This window comes from Syngnathoides biaculeatus, chromosome 11, assembly GCF_019802595.1.
Source record: "Syngnathoides biaculeatus isolate LvHL_M chromosome 11, ASM1980259v1, whole genome shotgun sequence".
Classification (NCBI taxonomy): Eukaryota; Metazoa; Chordata; class Actinopteri; order Syngnathiformes; family Syngnathidae; genus Syngnathoides; species Syngnathoides biaculeatus.
Window position 1 is genome coordinate 27,411,816 of NC_084650.1, and position 17,070 is coordinate 27,428,885.

At 41.2% G+C, this 17,070-nt stretch overlaps 1 protein-coding gene across 4 annotated transcripts in view; it reads left to right on the forward strand.

Annotated features, from left to right (window-relative positions):
• Positions 1 to 17,070, forward strand: part of septin6 (septin 6) — a 29,383-nt gene that overhangs the window by 10,950 nt on the left and 1,363 nt on the right. The window contains exons 7-12 of one of the 4 annotated variants that reach the window (XM_061834762.1): positions 1,554 to 1,715; positions 4,256 to 4,352; positions 5,176 to 5,344; positions 5,434 to 5,566; positions 5,666 to 5,856; positions 15,457 to 16,532. In XM_061834762.1, coding sequence (XP_061690746.1) covers positions 1,554 to 1,715; positions 4,256 to 4,352; positions 5,176 to 5,344; positions 5,434 to 5,566; positions 5,666 to 5,856; positions 15,457 to 15,466 — 762 coding nt within the window. In that variant the 3' untranslated portion in view covers positions 15,467 to 16,532. Of the gene's footprint in view, positions 1 to 1,553; positions 1,716 to 4,255; positions 4,353 to 5,175; positions 5,345 to 5,433; positions 5,567 to 5,665; positions 5,857 to 9,217; positions 9,506 to 10,841; positions 11,021 to 15,456; positions 16,533 to 17,070 lie in introns of those variants that run through there. The other 3 variants (XM_061834761.1, XM_061834759.1, XM_061834760.1) reach the window with 3 other exon arrangements.

Here is a 17,070-nt window from a genome sequence, read left to right on the forward strand (position 1 = left end):
GATCCATCTATTGGTATTTTTTTTCTCAATTTTGTATTTTTTTTGGGTGAAAACTAACGCCAAAACCCCTTTTTGCCACTCTGCCCCTGGTAATTCAAGAATTTTGTGGAGCGGGGGAGATTAAAGAAGCTTTCTTCCCCCGTTGCAATTACTTTAAAGGGTGTCAATTACCCGCAGATCTGAACTATTACATCCCAAACCCTTGCAGCCAAATGCATGGGGTTTAGTATTTTTATATTTTCTGTATCCACTATTGGAAGTGAAATGCTGCAAATTTCCCCATTGTGGGACTAATACATGTTTCAATGCTGTGAAAAAGTATTGATCCCCTTCTCAAATTGTCATATTTTTGCAGTTTCCTCAAAATATATTTTGTGTGCGGACGATATGGTGACTCAGGTGGAAAGCGTTGGCCTCACAGTTCTGAGGTCGCGGGTTCAATCCCGGACCCGCCTGTGTTGAGTTTGCCTGCTCTCCCCGTGCCTGCGTGGGTTTCCTCTTGGGTACTCCGGTTTCCTCCCATATCCCCAAAACATGCAACATTAATTGGACAGTCTAAATTGCCCCTATGTGTGATTGTGAGTGCGGCTGTTTTTCTCGATGTGCCCTGCGACTGGTTGCCAACCAGTCCATGGTGTACCCTGCCTCCTGCCCTTTGAGACCTGGGATAGGCTCCAGTACTCCCCGCGACCCTCGTGAGGATAAGTGGCTAAGAAAATGGATGGATGGATGGATGGATGGATGGATATTTTTGTGCAATGGAATTTGTGTCACTGCTTATCCTTCATGTTGAGCATGACTGGAAGGATTAGCACGTCACGGGTCAACAATCTTTAGAGGGCCTTCTGCCTGTGTGCAGATCATCTGTACTGAGGTTTCACTCAGCTGAGAAACATAGTTGACCCTGTGACTTTCACCTTGTTTGCGCAAGAGGCTCTCGTCTGGGGTCACGATTGCATCCCCACAAGCCATTCGAGCGTTTGCCAAAGCAGCTGCACCCTGCGATGAACAGTTAGACATTTAGAACTGCCTTGGTCTTTCACAAGATTTAACCTTTGAACAGACATGGCCATACTTGAAAGGTTCACCTTCTGGCTGTGTGGGTGTGTGTGTGCGCGCGCGTGTGTGTGTGTTGGGGGGGGCGGAGTTGAAAGTAGAGATGTGGATGCGAAAGTCACATTTTTCATCATCTCCGATTGTGTTTCTGATGGTAGTAATTATTGCATTCTGACTCAAAATAGGGCTGGTGTTATCACTCATATTGATTTTGAGTTTGATTGGTATTAATTACATTGACAGTATCATAAATAAATGGTGGATGCCCGATTGGATCTATTGGAGTCAGTTGATCTTTTGTAGTTCTAATCATAGTTTTCGAACTCTCACACCGGTAATAAATCATGGCCCATAGCAATTGGCTATAGAATATATATTGGAGATTTTTACGCCAGGAAGGAACAAATTCAACAAGACTTTAGCTGTACCCCTCTGTGATGTCCATTCTAAACGATGCCATCTTACAGTAACCACTGTCTTCTCCTCTCCACCTCTAGGTAAATATCATTCCAATCGTTGCAAAGTCTGACGCCATCTCCAAGAGCGAGCTGGCCAAGTTCAAGATTAAAATCACCAGCGAGCTTGTGAGCAACGGCGTGCAGATATACCAGTTCCCCACTGACGATGAATCAGTCGCCGAGATCAACTCCACCATGAACGTAAGGCGCAGTTATGAATGTGGAGATGCATCATCTGAGATCACTCCGGCTGTCAGTAAAGCCTAGCCACTGATAGTGTAGGAAAATATTCTCATCTTTTTCATACACGAGTCAAAACTACAGAATGGAATAGCTGCCTTTGCTCTGTTTGAGTTCAGTGTTTGTCCATAAAAGATAAGGCAGCATGGAGGAAAACACTCAATTTGGAGAGGAGTACATTAAATTTTTCTTCCAAGGTCATTTCTACATAAACTTATTAAAAGTGGTAGTGGTCAGTGAGTCCATAGGCCAGGAGGGACGTCAATCATTACCCATGATGCACATCCTGTATCTTGGTTTGTGTGGCGCAATAGATCTGCTCTCCGATTGCCTATCGCCGTAGCATCTTACTGGCATCCGATTAGCTATGAGAGACGTAAATCTTTACCCATGAAGCTTTTCGTTTCCCTTGGATACTCAATTGTCACCGAATCACGCTTGCACATTGGAAAAGTACAACTTTTTCACAAGTTTATTCATCTTTATTCACCGTGGGCCCCAAAAACTTTAGTGGAATGGAGTGGTCTGCATGCGTACATTTGTACATATGTATTCTCTCGGCAGTCAAATGTTTGCTGCCTCCTCCTCTGTCCCCCACAATGTTTTTTGCGTGTCACTTTCCCTTCTCTTCGGGTAGTCGCCCAATGTAAATGAACACAGTTCTTTACATTATGAACTTTGAATGCTTATTTTGGGTGGGGAAGGGGGGTCTTGGAACAGATTAAGCTATTTACATGTAAAAGGTGCTTCTACGTACGAACAATTCATGTTACGAAATGACTTTCGAAAGGGATTGATTTTGTAAGTACAGGTACGCTGTATTTGACAGTTTCTGCTTGAATGTCTTTCAAGGATGTTATATATTTGCCTCCCAGAGCTGTTGTTTGAATGTGAATTGTTTCCCACCCTCATAAATGTTTTGCTTGAAGATGCTACAATGGTTCTCAACATGGTTGAGGTCAGAGAAGGCTCGGCGCCACCATGTGAGTTTCCCTTCTTTTCTCTCCTTTTATACCAATAACAGTCAATGATGCAGAGGGTTTTCTTGGTGCAAGAGATTGTTCACTGATGAGCGCCGTGTAACCCTGGAAAGGCCAGACAGATGAAGTAGTAGATAGCTGATGGATGGCCACCAAGGTGGTTCATTTGGGCCAGATTTATGAAGTGAGAGAACTTGCATTACCCTTTAGGGACCCAGAAGGTGTTAAAATGGCCACTAAAAAGTATGGAGTGAAGGAAAGAAAATTGTGAGTCAACCTCTTACCCGTTATTCAGAAAAGTCATATAAAAAGGCATGAAAATTCCAGCTTTTATTGGTGTAAAAAGGGGTTCTTCAATCATTCATCCATCCATCTTCTACCACTTATCCGTCTCGGGTCGCGGGGGTAGTAGCTTGAGCAGGGATGCCCAGATTTCCCTTTCCCAGGCATTTCATCCAGCTCTTCTGGGGGGATCCCGAGGTGTTCCCAGGCTCGCCAAGAGATTTAATTTTGGGTTGTCCCCGGGGTTTCTTCCTAGTGAAAGGTGCCCAGAACACCTCACCAGTTAAGCGTCCGGGAGACATCCGAATCAGATGCACCCAAGAAGATGCAACAGCTCTTAAACCATCATTGTTGTTTTGTCATCCTATTAGTCTGGATATGCATGTTCTTGTGTTTTCATTGAGTAATGTTACAATTAACTACCATCTTTGTTGAATTTTAAAAAACAACAAACAAATCAAAGATGGAATGAACACTTCAAACACCTCTAAAATTCTCCATAAGAAATCCATCCACAAAATATATATTGATTACTGAAGTATATGACCTGCTGTGCTACCCACTTTGCTCATGTCATGAATGTTGTCTTTGCGCTATTTCAGTCAAATTTTTAAGGGAAGTGACGCCGTGTGAATTCTCATGGTGATTTTGTTGCCTTGACTAATAGAACCCTTCAAAATTTTTGTTGGTACAAGCTTAGTGTTGGATATTTTTACCTGAAACTTTCAGCCAATCAGAGAAGGGGTTCCCAGACTGCCCGACGAAACAAAAGTGTTGATGAAATACTATATGTTTAAATGATCAAATTATACAGTTTTTTTTTTTTTTGGGGGGGGGGGGTAATTGGAATGTTTTTGACCAGTGTTTCTGTAGACACAAAAGCATGACTTTTTTTTTTTTTTTTTTTAACACACGAAAACTTCTTAGGACCCCATCATCCGAGTTTCAAAATTCTTGGTGCATTGTACTCAGGTTGAAGTGGCATTTTTGGGAAATCTTGTAATGTTGATAGTTCATGTGTTGTAGTAGAATAATTTTGTTTAAAAAAAAAAAAAAAGCTCTGTTAAAACCCCGACTGTACACGTGGACATAGCCTCATATCACAAATCTTATCTCATAATACTGAAATGAGTTGTTTATATAATTTAGTAGAGCTTTGTTTGGGTTAGTTACTGGACTCTTGTGATAAGGTAGCTAACTGGCGGTGGACCAATGCTCGTGTCTCGTTCTCTTCCCCAGAGCCATTTGCCGTTTGCAGTCGTGGGCAGCACGGAGGAGGTGAAGATCGGGAACAAGATGGTGAAAGCCCGCCAGTATCCCTGGGGCACGGTGCAGGGTAAGCTAGCTTGACTTCCTGCCTCGCCGGAAATGGCAGCATGCTCCCTGCCGTCAGTCTATGCCGCCCTTTTTCCCTACTTCGCCATGTACAACCTCATTCGGCGTGTTGAGCTGTTCCATCATGTTCATGACCCTAATGGACTATGAATTGATTTTAATTGACTAGTTCAGCAATCCATAATGTTGTGCTTCAAGCATAGAGCAGCCACACAAGTTTGTTAGCCCTTAGTTGGAGCATGTGAAATGTCCAGCAAAGTTCAAGTTGTAAGGATCAACTTCGAGGTCTTGCTTCTTTTTCAGCGATTCCTCCACTTCAGTAGTCCAACAGTTGTCATCCACCTCAGAAAAAAAGCAAAACATAAGTTATTTATCACCAACAAAAGTATCATGTGTAAACAATGCAATGTAATGTTGATATGTAAACTATATTACATGCAATCTGACCCACCTTTTGATTTCCTTGTTTTTAAGAGATTTTTTGCTTATTGAAGACATTTATACATGAACCTCCACGATAAATAATGCTCCATTTCCTGCACTGATCGCTCAAAAACGCATGAAAACCGTTTTTAAAATCTGCAAGTCAAGACTATATTTCACTTTGTCCTTATACTACATGGTATTAAAATGACTTGTATGTTTAAATTGTTTCTAACCAGAGACTTTTTGTGGCATCGGATCATGTGTTGTCATGCAAGTTATCACATGGTTTCACACATTAACTCAGTCAATAGATATTTTATCATAGTCTTTTTTTTTTTTTGGTTCCATTGAATCTGTGCAGTTCTTAGTCCTCCATTTATTCAATGTGTTTCCCACAGTGGAGAATGAGAATCACTGCGACTTTGTTAAACTACGAGAAATGCTGATCCGGGTGAACATGGAGGACCTGCGGGAGCAGACGCACACGCGCCACTACGAGCTGTACCGCCGCTGCAAGCTGGAGGAGATGGGCTTCAAGGACACAGACCCTGACAGCAAACCCTTTAGGTACCAGACACAAGGCTCCTTTCTACCTTTTTTTTTAATCTTGAGTCAAGCCCTTCAATATCAAACCCTTTCCCTTTTGGCCATGTTAGTCTCCAAGAGACATACGAAGCAAAGAGGAATGAGTTCATGGGTGAACTGCAGAAGAAGGAAGAAGAAATGCGGCAAATGTTTGTTCAGAGAGTTAAAGAGAAGGAGGCGGAGCTCAAAGAAGCAGAGAAAGAAGTAAGCCACAACTCACTGCTACTGCCATGTGGCCATGCACCTCACCTTATTTCATTTCCCTTTCATTTCATTTATCTCCTCCGTCATTGCCCAAAACAGTTGCATGAGAAATTTGACCGCTTGAAGAAGCTCCATCAGGATGAGAAGAAGAAGCTGGAGGACAAAAAGAAGTCCCTGGACGATGAGCTCAACACATTTAAACAGAAAAAGACTGCCACTGAGCTCTTGCAGAATCAAGCCCAGCAGGCAGGGGGTTCCACCACACTCAAGCGGGACAAGGAGAAGAAGAAGTAAGTGTCTCCATTCTAACGGAAGAACTTGACTATATGTAGGGATGCCAAGTGGTCGGATTTGAGCGTATTTTGTTCTGGGAATGCTCCAGTGTTATGATGAAATCAAAAATAATCTACAATCTGAGAACAACGTGCGCAGTTATATAAGTAACCTAAGTTTGCCAGTTAGCAACAGGAGGCTATCATGTGCTTGCCATCAAAATACCGCGGCTGTGATTGGGTAATATAAGATTTGGACTCCAACAATTGCCATAATGTTTGTTGATGCTGTCATTTTCCCCCGTGTCAGCACATTTTCGTCATTGTAAATAAACTCGCTTCGAACAGATCTGACAGGAAGGTCCTTAGTTGCTGGTGGCTAGCGACTGGTTGCTAATTGTGGCTAAAAAAGGCACTCCGCTAAATGACACTAATCATTGCCTTCATGATGGTGAATAAGCTACAAATTGAACAAGTATCATGAGCAAGAAAGGAGGGCAGGACTGTCAGAGACCCTGCATTGAATTAAGTTATAGCATATGTCAGCCAAGAGAAGGGGCCTCTAAGATTAAAAGTATATTAATGTATAGGCTTTATGCGAGCAGGATTTTTGGTGACAATCACCGATCACTAGTCAAGTTTAAAAAAAAAAAAAATAAAAATCAACCAATCACCTATCCGATCAGAAGATGGAGAGATGTCTGTTTCCATGACTTGTTCACTTGTTGTATATACTTGTGTACTGTAGACTAGAGTATCTTCAAATGTATTCTCCAGCATTTTAGACAAAAGTTAAACCATGAATGATATGTGGGGGCATTCAAAGATTGGCCAATACTGGCAAAAGTTTAGGTCAAATCAACCTTTCAACAAAGCAAAAAAAAATGGTTTGATAACTTAGTGTAATTAAATTACTTTATTGCATTAAAATTACTTAAAAAAATGTTGTTAATGACATGAAATCTCTAACTTTCTCATTGATATGTGGTCGGGTCTTCTAGAGACTTTGCCTCTCTTTGACTTTTTTTTTTTTGTGTTTTGCCCCCATGCTGTGTTGCTTGAATGTGGCATACACCTACTTTGTCCATTCTTCAGGTGCCTGATCAAATTTGTTGTGTTGAAATATTTAGATGACATTCTCCAAAACGTATTTCAGTTCTGCACAGACTGCAGGGTTGGGAGGGTTACAGGGGACCAAGGGTCCTCTGTAGTAGACTCCAATGTATAGGCACTGACCCAAGGGGCAATAATACTCACACCTGCTTGGTGGCTTTCACGGTGGGAAGCTCCAGAGTGGAAATATGTCCAATCTCTCTCAAGAGGACTGGTATCAAATCCTAATTATATCTAGTTGGAACTTCTCAACATTGCACACCAGCTTTGGTTTCGTCCTTGCCAGAGAGGTGACATTCCACAACCCAAGAACTAGCTTCTGTAGCCAGAGATCACACCGTCAACGTCCCTGCCTTCGACTGCCACCCAGCTCACTTCATATCTGACCCCCTTAGCTCATCCCACAAGTGGTGAACTCATGGGAAGGGGCTTGAACGTTGACATTTTGGGGTGTGCCCTGTTGGGCCTCATGGGCCTGGGCATCGGGTTCTTGGCTTTGAGTCTAACCTCCAGGCCTGGCTCCAGAAAGGGCCCCCCATGACCCGTGTCTGGACAAGGGAAACCCAGAGTCATTTATTTTATTCATCTTAGGAGTCTCTGAGGTATACTCCGTCTGGTCTCTTAACTATGTTGAACTGATTTGGGCAAGCAAAGGCCGGTTGTCCACTCAGTGTTTCCATTTAATTGTTTTTATGCCCCTCGTGTGGTCCACTAGAAAAATGTTTTCTTTCTTTTGGTCACGTTTTCTTAGAGGCCAGATTAAGTAGTTTTTGTTGTGTCATTGATATGACTGTCATGCATGTTAGCAAAGGAAGAAAATGCTTGCACTTGTAAGGACTTTTGGCTACCTTTAACCTCACAACAGACTTCTTCTCTTTCCAAGTATCAGCAGGAAAATGTACCTTCCATAACACTGGTGCTTACCTCTCAATCATAACAATCCCACTCCCACCAATTCCAACAATTTTTATTTGTACAGTGGAACCTCTATAGTTGAATGACCCTGAGGTTGTACAAAGGATGGTCTTAATAGTCCATTCATCAAAGAATTGATTGTTTGTGTTTAATTGATTTTTGCTCTGAGTCGAAACATTCAGAGATATCCTCTCACATCATTAAAATCTGTTTCAGAAAAAGTCATTTTCTATTAATCAATCAAGAAAATATAATCACAAATTTTCAGTAAACATATTTTGTGTAAGCATAAGGTCGTCATTCAAAACAACTTATTTCACAGATGGACCAGCCTTAACAAAGGCTGTGAACAGAATTAGGGTAATTGGAAAAGAACCTCGAAATACAAATTTCCATACAATTGTTGGGTTTAGAATTCAACCCATTACTTTCAGGAAAACCCTGAGAATCAAACCCAGAACTGTAGAACTATGAGGCAGACTATTCTACCATGACGGCACAGATTGTTTCAAAATCTGTTATCCCCTATTTGTAGAATTGACTTCTAAATCCAAGGAAAAGGTGTCACGAAATGGATTGCATTGATTAACATTAGAGGTTTTTCTGTAGATACAATTTGTGTTCCTGTACCTCACTTTCTACAGGTCACAGTTAATGAGTGCTACTTGTAGTCTGGATGTCAAAGTGTGAGTGCACGTATCACCCATATTGCATCCATCATATTTTCCAGTTAACTGCTCCTACACTTGATGCATGCTGCTTGAGGCACCGTATTCTGGTAAAACCTGACCCGTCCTCCCACAGTTTGATCAAACGTCAACTTTCCACAACAACCCCTCATGTAAATGGAGTGTTTATCAACCACGTGCCAGCTTCCAAATCGGCCAGTTCATCATCTCGTCACTCCATCTGTCGTCCTTGGAGCCACAAAAGTTTCCATTTTGGGGAGAGGGCCTTCTCCGCCCACGCTGCCTTTCACACAGAGCCTTTTGAAAGGGTCACACCAAAATAGCGAGTGAGCAGTCTATTGTTTTGTTTAAAGGAAACACAAAGACTAAAACAGATGGACAGATGTCAAAGGATCGCGCAGCTCACAGCATCTGCATTGCATCACATGAATGATCCAATGGGCAGTGTGGCCCTTATGCGTCACTTGACGAGCACGGCAAAAATTGTTGCTGTGTGTAAAATGCCGCGGAGGTCATCTCTCCGTTTTTGTCACATGCTGTGATGACGTACTCAGCATTCCCCTTCGTTCCACATACCACTTACGCTGACACCTTACTGATTGATTTTGGAGTGTAATTAAATCACATCATCTGTCATCTAGGTTCACTTTTTTTCCCAACAGAAGCTGTTCCATGAATGGAATTGTTGTTGATCCTTGTTCTGGGAAGGAGAGTAAAAACGGATTCTGGAAATGGCCCAAAAATGGAAACTCCACCCTGTGGTGTCTGAGGCGATACAAGCGATAGCGACACCCACGACTTGGAGGAGAACTGTAGTAGAGTTTAAAACTGTTCATGTGGGTTGCCTTTCAGTATAAAGGCAAACTGTGTGCGGGATAGCGGTAGTGATCTCAGTGTGGTCGCTGCCCGTGCGTGTTTAAAGAAACCTTAAGATTTATGGACCTCTGAGGAAGACTGAAAGGTCAGATGACGGCTGTGATGTTTTGTTGGAGCGGTCCCAACGTCTGGACCGGTAGCAGTCTGAGGGTCACTTGGTTCCAGGCTGCACTAAAAGACTGAACAAAAGACATTTTATTAAACAATTAAAAGGCAGGCACTCAAATTAAGCTGTACTGTACAGGATCAAAGTCAAGGGAAAATATCCAGAGATGGGGGAGGAAAAAAAGCATTGACTAAATTTTCAACATCCTATCTTTGTGAATATGGATTTTCTGCAATGACGGGGACCAAAAGGAAATTATAGAGAACAATTGTCATAAGTAACACATTTTGGGTGTCAATGTCTTCCAAAATTGGACCAACTCATTCATAGAAACAAGCACTGGGCTCAGTCCCTACAATAGTGATAATAGTGAGTTGCATTTTTAATCATTTTGTTTTTATTTGCTTCTATGGCAGCCCAGCCCATCAAACCATTGCTTTATGTGAAACTGGTCCATGGCACAAAAATGTTAGGGATGCTTGCCTTGTAAAGCAGTGATTCCCAACCAGCGGCACGGTGGATCAGCTGGAAAGCGTTGGGCTCACAGTTCTGAGGTCCCCGTTTCAATACCGGACCCGCCTGTGTGGAGTTTGCATGTTCTCCCTGTGCCTGCGTGGGTTTTCTCCGGGCACTCTGGGTTCCTCCCACATCCCAAAAACATGTAACATTAATTGGATTGTGATTGTGAGTGCGGCTGTTTGTCTCCGTGTGCCCTGCGATTGGCTGGCAACCAGTTCAGGGTGTACCCCGCCTCCTGCCCACCGTCAGCTGGAATAGGCTCCAGCACTCCCCACGACCCTTGTGAGCATAACTGGCTGAGAAAATGGATGGTTGATTCCCAACCAGTGTGCAGGGGAGCATTAGTGTGCCGTGAGCCCTCTTCAGGTGTGCTGTGGTCAATTATCAAGTTTTACTTAATTGCTCAAAAAATCATTTATTTGCAAGACAGAATGTATCTTTGTTCCTCATTGAGGCATAGTGACAGAACAAATGAATGGTTTTCTTTTAGATGACAGGAAGACCATACAGTAATTAGTGTGTCTATTTTTTTGTGACATCTCTGTTTGTTGGTTTGCCGTGAGGTTTTTTTCAATTGTAAAATATGTGCCTTGGCTCCTTTAAAGGTTGGAAAACACTGCTGTAGAGCATCTCTGAACAATTCTAATGGAGCAGAAAAAAAAAATACAAAATTAGATTTGACACCACAAATCTCTCTTGGTTGCCATCTGGCCATTAATGATGATGTCGCAGATGTTAAGTGTGTCCGCAAACAAGCAGTAACAAACCATCTCTCTTATTTCCAGAGAAGGATTCCTGTAGAACAGTGCTCTCTTGTGGCCTCCCTCCTGTGAATGATCGTCCTTTACAGTGAACCCTTCCCCATCTCCCAACAATGCCCCAAAACGCCTACAATCGTGGGCATTGCTCAGTTGGACTCGTTTTTAAACACGCCACTCCAATAATGTTTTTTTTTTTTTTTTTTTTTTTTTAACACAAAATACATTCCACATTTATTTTTCTATGTAGTGACTCTCTTGCATGGTGTAATTGTGCTTTTTTTAAGTTTCCATATTAAAACCAACCATGACTGTTTATGATGGGCAGAAATTTACCAAGGCTCAGGCGAAAGATGTCTGAAATGAAAAGGACAGATAGTTCATGGTTCATATTTAAACAAGAGTTTTGATATTAGTGACTTGTGGGTTATTTTTATTTTTTTTTTAGGTGGGGCATGGGGAGCAGTGTGTACGTGCCTACCATGCTAGCAGTTGAAAGCTACCATCAAAATTATAATGTATATGGTCAAAAAACATGTAAAAAGGCTCTAATTTTACTATTAGTGTGTGTGTGTGTATATACACACACACACACACACACACACACACATTGTTAGTATTAGGTTCAGACTGAAAAGGAAAAAGAAAACTTAAACTCATAGTTGTACAAGAATAAAGATACAATTTTACAGGAACAAAAGTGGTACATCAAGCAGTATGGTTTGTATGTAGCTTTTTATGGTAATATAGTATTACAGCTGATATCATTATATTTTTTTATTTGAAAAGTACAACTTTTCACCTTATAACAGTACCACTTTTTTATTGTTTCAATCCAACTTTATTTTTGTAAAACTGAGGTAGTTTTTTTTTTTTAATATGACCACCACCGGAATATCGTGCGCCTGCCTCTCGGTGGTGGGCTCCGAGCTGCAAGTTCAGCTCAGTGCTAGCACAAGCACGACTATCATATGCCGTTCTAACTTGCTCGGTCGTGTAAATATTTACATTTTGCGACATAAACATTAAAACTTGTTTGCGGCAGATTACTCGATTGGACAACAGAGTTATACAGTACAACGATCCAATTGTGTTAGTGGTTAATCAAGTTTCACCATTGCCATGTACATGTGTTCTCAGTTCTCAGAAATCGCAGTGTAACTTGTTAGTTCGCCAAGTAATGGCGCGTGGGACTTAGATAGCGCGAACTGAGCAACAGTGTGTTCAAAGTTTTACGATGGCGAAAGTGTAAGAAAAAAAGGATGAAGATTGAGCGAGGGGAATTGACAAGGATGCTGGAATTAAAAACTGTTTCAGATGGGCATGGCTTGAGAAAGGTGTAACCGTGCAGATAGGACCGAAAACGGTATCAACATGTCTAACCGAACACATACAAAAAGTGGACATTCCCGGCAAAGTGCTGTGCACTCTGTGTTCAGATAGGAGCAAAAAATCCAGGAGGAAACTCAAACACCCCCCGCCCCTCCCTCGACAGACATTTTCAGTGTTTTTCCAAATTAGTCATTCTCATCCCTGGATGTGAGTGTGAATGGTTGTTTGTTTCTAAGTGCCCAGCGATTGTCTGGTGACCATTTCAGGGTGTACCCTGCTTCTCGCCCCAAGATAGCTTCGATCGGGTCCAGCACAGCACACCTGCAATCTTATTGAGGATAAGCGGTACAGAAAATGAAAATGGACACATTTTGCTTGGAGTGTTATGACTCTTTGTCGTAATACTTCGTCCTCATGAAATTCCACATTTTTTTCCTCAAAGTATTATATAGTTTTACTCACAAAATTTGCAACTGTTTTCTAATACAGTGACGAAAATAAGTATTTGAACACCCTGGCATATTGCAAGTTCTCCCACTTAGAAATTATGGAGGGGTCTGAAATTTTCATTGTAGCTGCATGTCCACTGTGAGAGAGATAATCGAAAAAGAAAAACCCAGAAATCACAATGTATGATTTTTTTTTTAACGATTTATTTGTGTGATATAGCTTCAAATAAGTATTTGAACATCTGAGAAAGCCAATGTTAATATTTGGTACAGAAGGCTTTGTTTGCAATTACAGAGGTCAAATGTTTCCTGTAGTTGTGCACCAAGTTTGCATACACTGCAGGAGGGATTTTGGCACACTCCTCCACACAGATCTTCTCTAGATCAGACAGGTTTATGGGCTATCGCTGAGAAACACTTAATTCCAGCTCCCTCTGAAGATTTTCTATAGTGTTTAGGTCTGGAAACTGGCTAGGCCACACCAGAACCTTGATATGCTTCTTACGGAGCCACTCCTTGGTTTTGCTGGCTGTGTGCTTTGGGTCATTGTCATGTTGAAAGATCCAGCCATGACCCATGACCCCTCAATGCTCTGACTGAGGGAAATAGGTTTTTCCTCAAAATCTCACAATACATGGCAGCGGTCATCCTCTCCTTAATACAGACCAGTCATCCTGTCCCATGTGCAGAAAAGCATGATGCTACCACCCGCATGCTTCAAAGTAGGTATGGTGTTCTTGGGATGGAACACATCATTCGTCTTCCTCCAAACATGGTTAGTGGATTTATGACCAAAAAGTTCCATTTTGGTCTCATCTAACCACAAAACATTCTCCCATGACTCCTCTGTATCATCCAAATGGTCATTGGCAACCTTAAGATGGGCCTTGACATGTGCTGGTTTAACTAGTGGAACCTTCCGTGCCATGAATGATTTCAAACCATGACGTTTTAGTGTATTACCAACAGTCACCTTGGAAATGGTGATCCCAGCTCTTTTCAGGTCAATGACCAAGTCCCGTCGTGTAGTCCTGGGCTGCTTCCTCACCTTTCTAAGGATCACTGAGACCCCACGAGGTGATATCCTGCATAGGGGTCCACTCCAACTGAGATTGACCATCATCTTTAGCTTCTTCCATGTTCTAATGATTGCTCCAACAGTGGACCTTTGTTCACCAAGCTGCTTGGCAATTTCTCCGTAGCCCTTCCCAGCTGTGTGGTGTTTTACATTTTTGTCTCTGGTGTCTTTGGACAGCTGTTTGGTCTTGGCCATGCTACAAATTTGAGATTGTATGGGGTGGACATTTGTCTTTATGCAACTAACGACCTCACACAAGTGCATCTGATTCAGGATAATACATGAAGTGGAGGTAGACTTTTAAAGGCGGACTAACAGGTCTGTGAGGGTCAGAATTCTAGTTGATCGTATGATGGTGTTAAAAAACTTATTTCCAGGTGTATCACACAAAGAAATCGTTAAAAAAAAATCGTACATCGTGATTTCTGGATTTTTCTTTTCAGATTATCTCTCTCACAGTGGATATTTTCTTCACTGTATGAGCCCTGTGCATGGGTGTACCCTACTACCTGACAAAAGTCAGCTGGATATACTCCAACTCACCCCGTGACCTTAATGAGGGTAGGGACGGTATAGATGATCGAGGGAATTTTAGCTTTGTTTTTTGCTGCCTTTCTTTGTGGCCCAAATTGAAATTCATGATGGCTGGCAAAAGACTGGTGTGATTAAGCAGCTTCCTTCTGCTTTATGTTTGACATGGCCTGTAGAGCTATTAATTTTACAGTGGTAGTGGTACATTCTAGTCTGACCAAACATCTAAGGCTTCTTTTGGAGAAAGTAAAATTTTATTGTAGAAAGCATGCCCTGTCCTAAAAAAACTAAACAAAAAAAAAACGAGACAGGTGAGTCCTCAGTACAATGCCAATAAAGACTGTACTGTATTATGATCTCAGACATGTGCACAACGAGTGGTTCACCCTGCTTTACCTCTTTGTCTCCCATACCTCATCGGTTTAATGCATATTTTTTTATTAATGGTCACATTTGCACTTTTTTTTAAATACACAAATGTGATGAAAAGTATATGTATGTATGTTGTCAGTTGAATTTTGTTTTTCTGTGTTTTTATAATGGCACATTTTAAAAGTCATTGGTCATGTTTGTAGTTTTTCTTAAGCTATTCATGTGCAGAGGAAATAAAGGCAGTTCTCACCAACATACAGTATTAGGCAAGAATCTGTATGCTGTATATATATTATTGTTTACAGTTTTATTATCTCCCAAAAGTCATTGGTCATGTTTGTCGTTTTTCTTAAGCTATTCATGTGCAGAGGAAATAAAGGCAGTTCTCACCAACATACAGTATTAGGCAAGAATCTGTATGCTGTATATGTATTATTGTTTACAGTTTTATTATCTCCTAACAGCAAGGACCTTGGGCCTCCATGTTCTTTTTGTTACTGGTTTGTGTGTATTTCCTTTGCAGTACAGTACACCCTGGCTCTTCGTAGGTCCCAAGCTCTCAGGGACCATCCTAAATGCCACCTGATTTGTCAAATCCCAGTCCTTCTGGGTCTTTTATACTTTTGTTTTTCCACCCACTGTTCTTTTAATTCTTTCTTTCACACCACTTGGACTCTTAACTTTCTCCACTTGAGCCGAAATGATGTTTTGCACGCTTCACATTTTCATTTCTAAATCATTTTGGCATATCAAATCATTTAAGTATTCACTGTCATTTTTCCTACTTTTGTCATTTGGTGCATTCTAACCAAACTCTGTCGCTGACACCAGATGCTTTTCTGCATCTCTAACGTCTGTCTTTCTTTCCTTCTCTCTGTAGCTTCTTTTAATGCGTCATGACCATCTGAAGAGGGCGATGGCAGCTTCAGCAACAACTAAGCACCTTTAACTCCTGTTTCCAGCCCTCTCCTGTATCAACCTCATTTGTTTCTTTCTTCTTCCTTCCCATCGCATCATCTCCTTTTTGTCAAACGTGGGATTACGTGGACTCACATGGTATCTCTGGCCCATTTTGTGATGCTCTGGATCAGGGGTGGGGAATTTATAGCACTATATGAGGACTGAAATTAAAAAGCCCCAAACCTTTAACCCCCCTGACCCCAATGCTCATAATACATATTTAATAAGTATTGGAGGAAAAGGTGACCCACCCCTGATCTTCAATGTGAGCTCACGGGGCAGGTTGGACAGTTGTAATGCACTCATCTTAAATTTAAATTAAATGCCTCTGCAAATCATGGGAGGATAGAGACCTGTAAACTAAAACATTTAAAAATAACATGAACTGTAAGAAAACAAACAAACAAATTGAACAGTCAAAACTTTTCCAAAGCGATATAAAAATAATGTTAGCACTTGTTTTGATGGTGCCCATGCTTACATGCCACTGTTGAATACCATGGAGATCACGTGTAATGGCCTTTTTGACACATTGTGCTTTAATATTCACCAGCCTACTGTATTCTGTATTTTGCATGCATTTGTAAATCAATTTCTTTACTGCTGTGACCTGCTTGATTTCAAACCCTAAACAACTCGTTTCCTCTAAATGGTGCAAATCCCGAGTGTGAATTTGTATCCTATAATTTCAGCTCCCTTATGTTGCCAAATATTATGATAAGATGGAGTTGAAGTGAACCAAGGTAGGAAGGAGTATTAAATAAATAAAAAAAAGAGTACCCATTTATATAATTTATAAGGATATATTTTGTGTATTGAAGCCTTGCTGTTCATGACCTAAGCTCTTGGGTGGTCCAAAGTAACTTTTTTGGTGTCAAAAGAAACATTTTTCTAGTATCTGTCTCTTGTAGTCAGAGATCCTCGCCTACACAACCAATACTTCAATATCTCGTCTAAGTTAAATTTAATTCATGTACATTTTCAATAAAAAAATGAACTAAGAATAGAAGGCTTTTGTTGTTTGTTTAACAATTTTTACTTGCTGTAACTGAATGAGGTATAGTTTAGTGGTTTGATTTTGAGATTTAAAAACAGAAAATTTCGAGTATTTTTAAAATATTTTCATAATCTCAATTAAATGGTAGACTTGAAAATCAGTTTTCATTCTATTGTACTTGCCGCAAAGCACTGTGGGTCCAATAAGCTGTGTCGCCATGACGGATGTTTGCCATCGGCAGCAGAAAATGGATGCTTACCGTCCGAGTGCTAGACTCGATATGCTTCCCAGGAGACATGAAATGACTCCCATCTAAAATATCCTTATATTCATTGAAAAAGATTTATAAGAATGAGCCGGTCATTGTATTCATTTTCTACTCCGGCGCTAGCTAACGTCAGTAGCTAACGTCAGTTGCTAACATCTATTAGCAAATGAGCCAAACGCGACGGCTAATATTTATTTCAAACTCAATTCAACTGAAAGACAGCGGCTGAGTCGATCCGGGCCACCTGCGGAGATAGGTAAGACATGCAG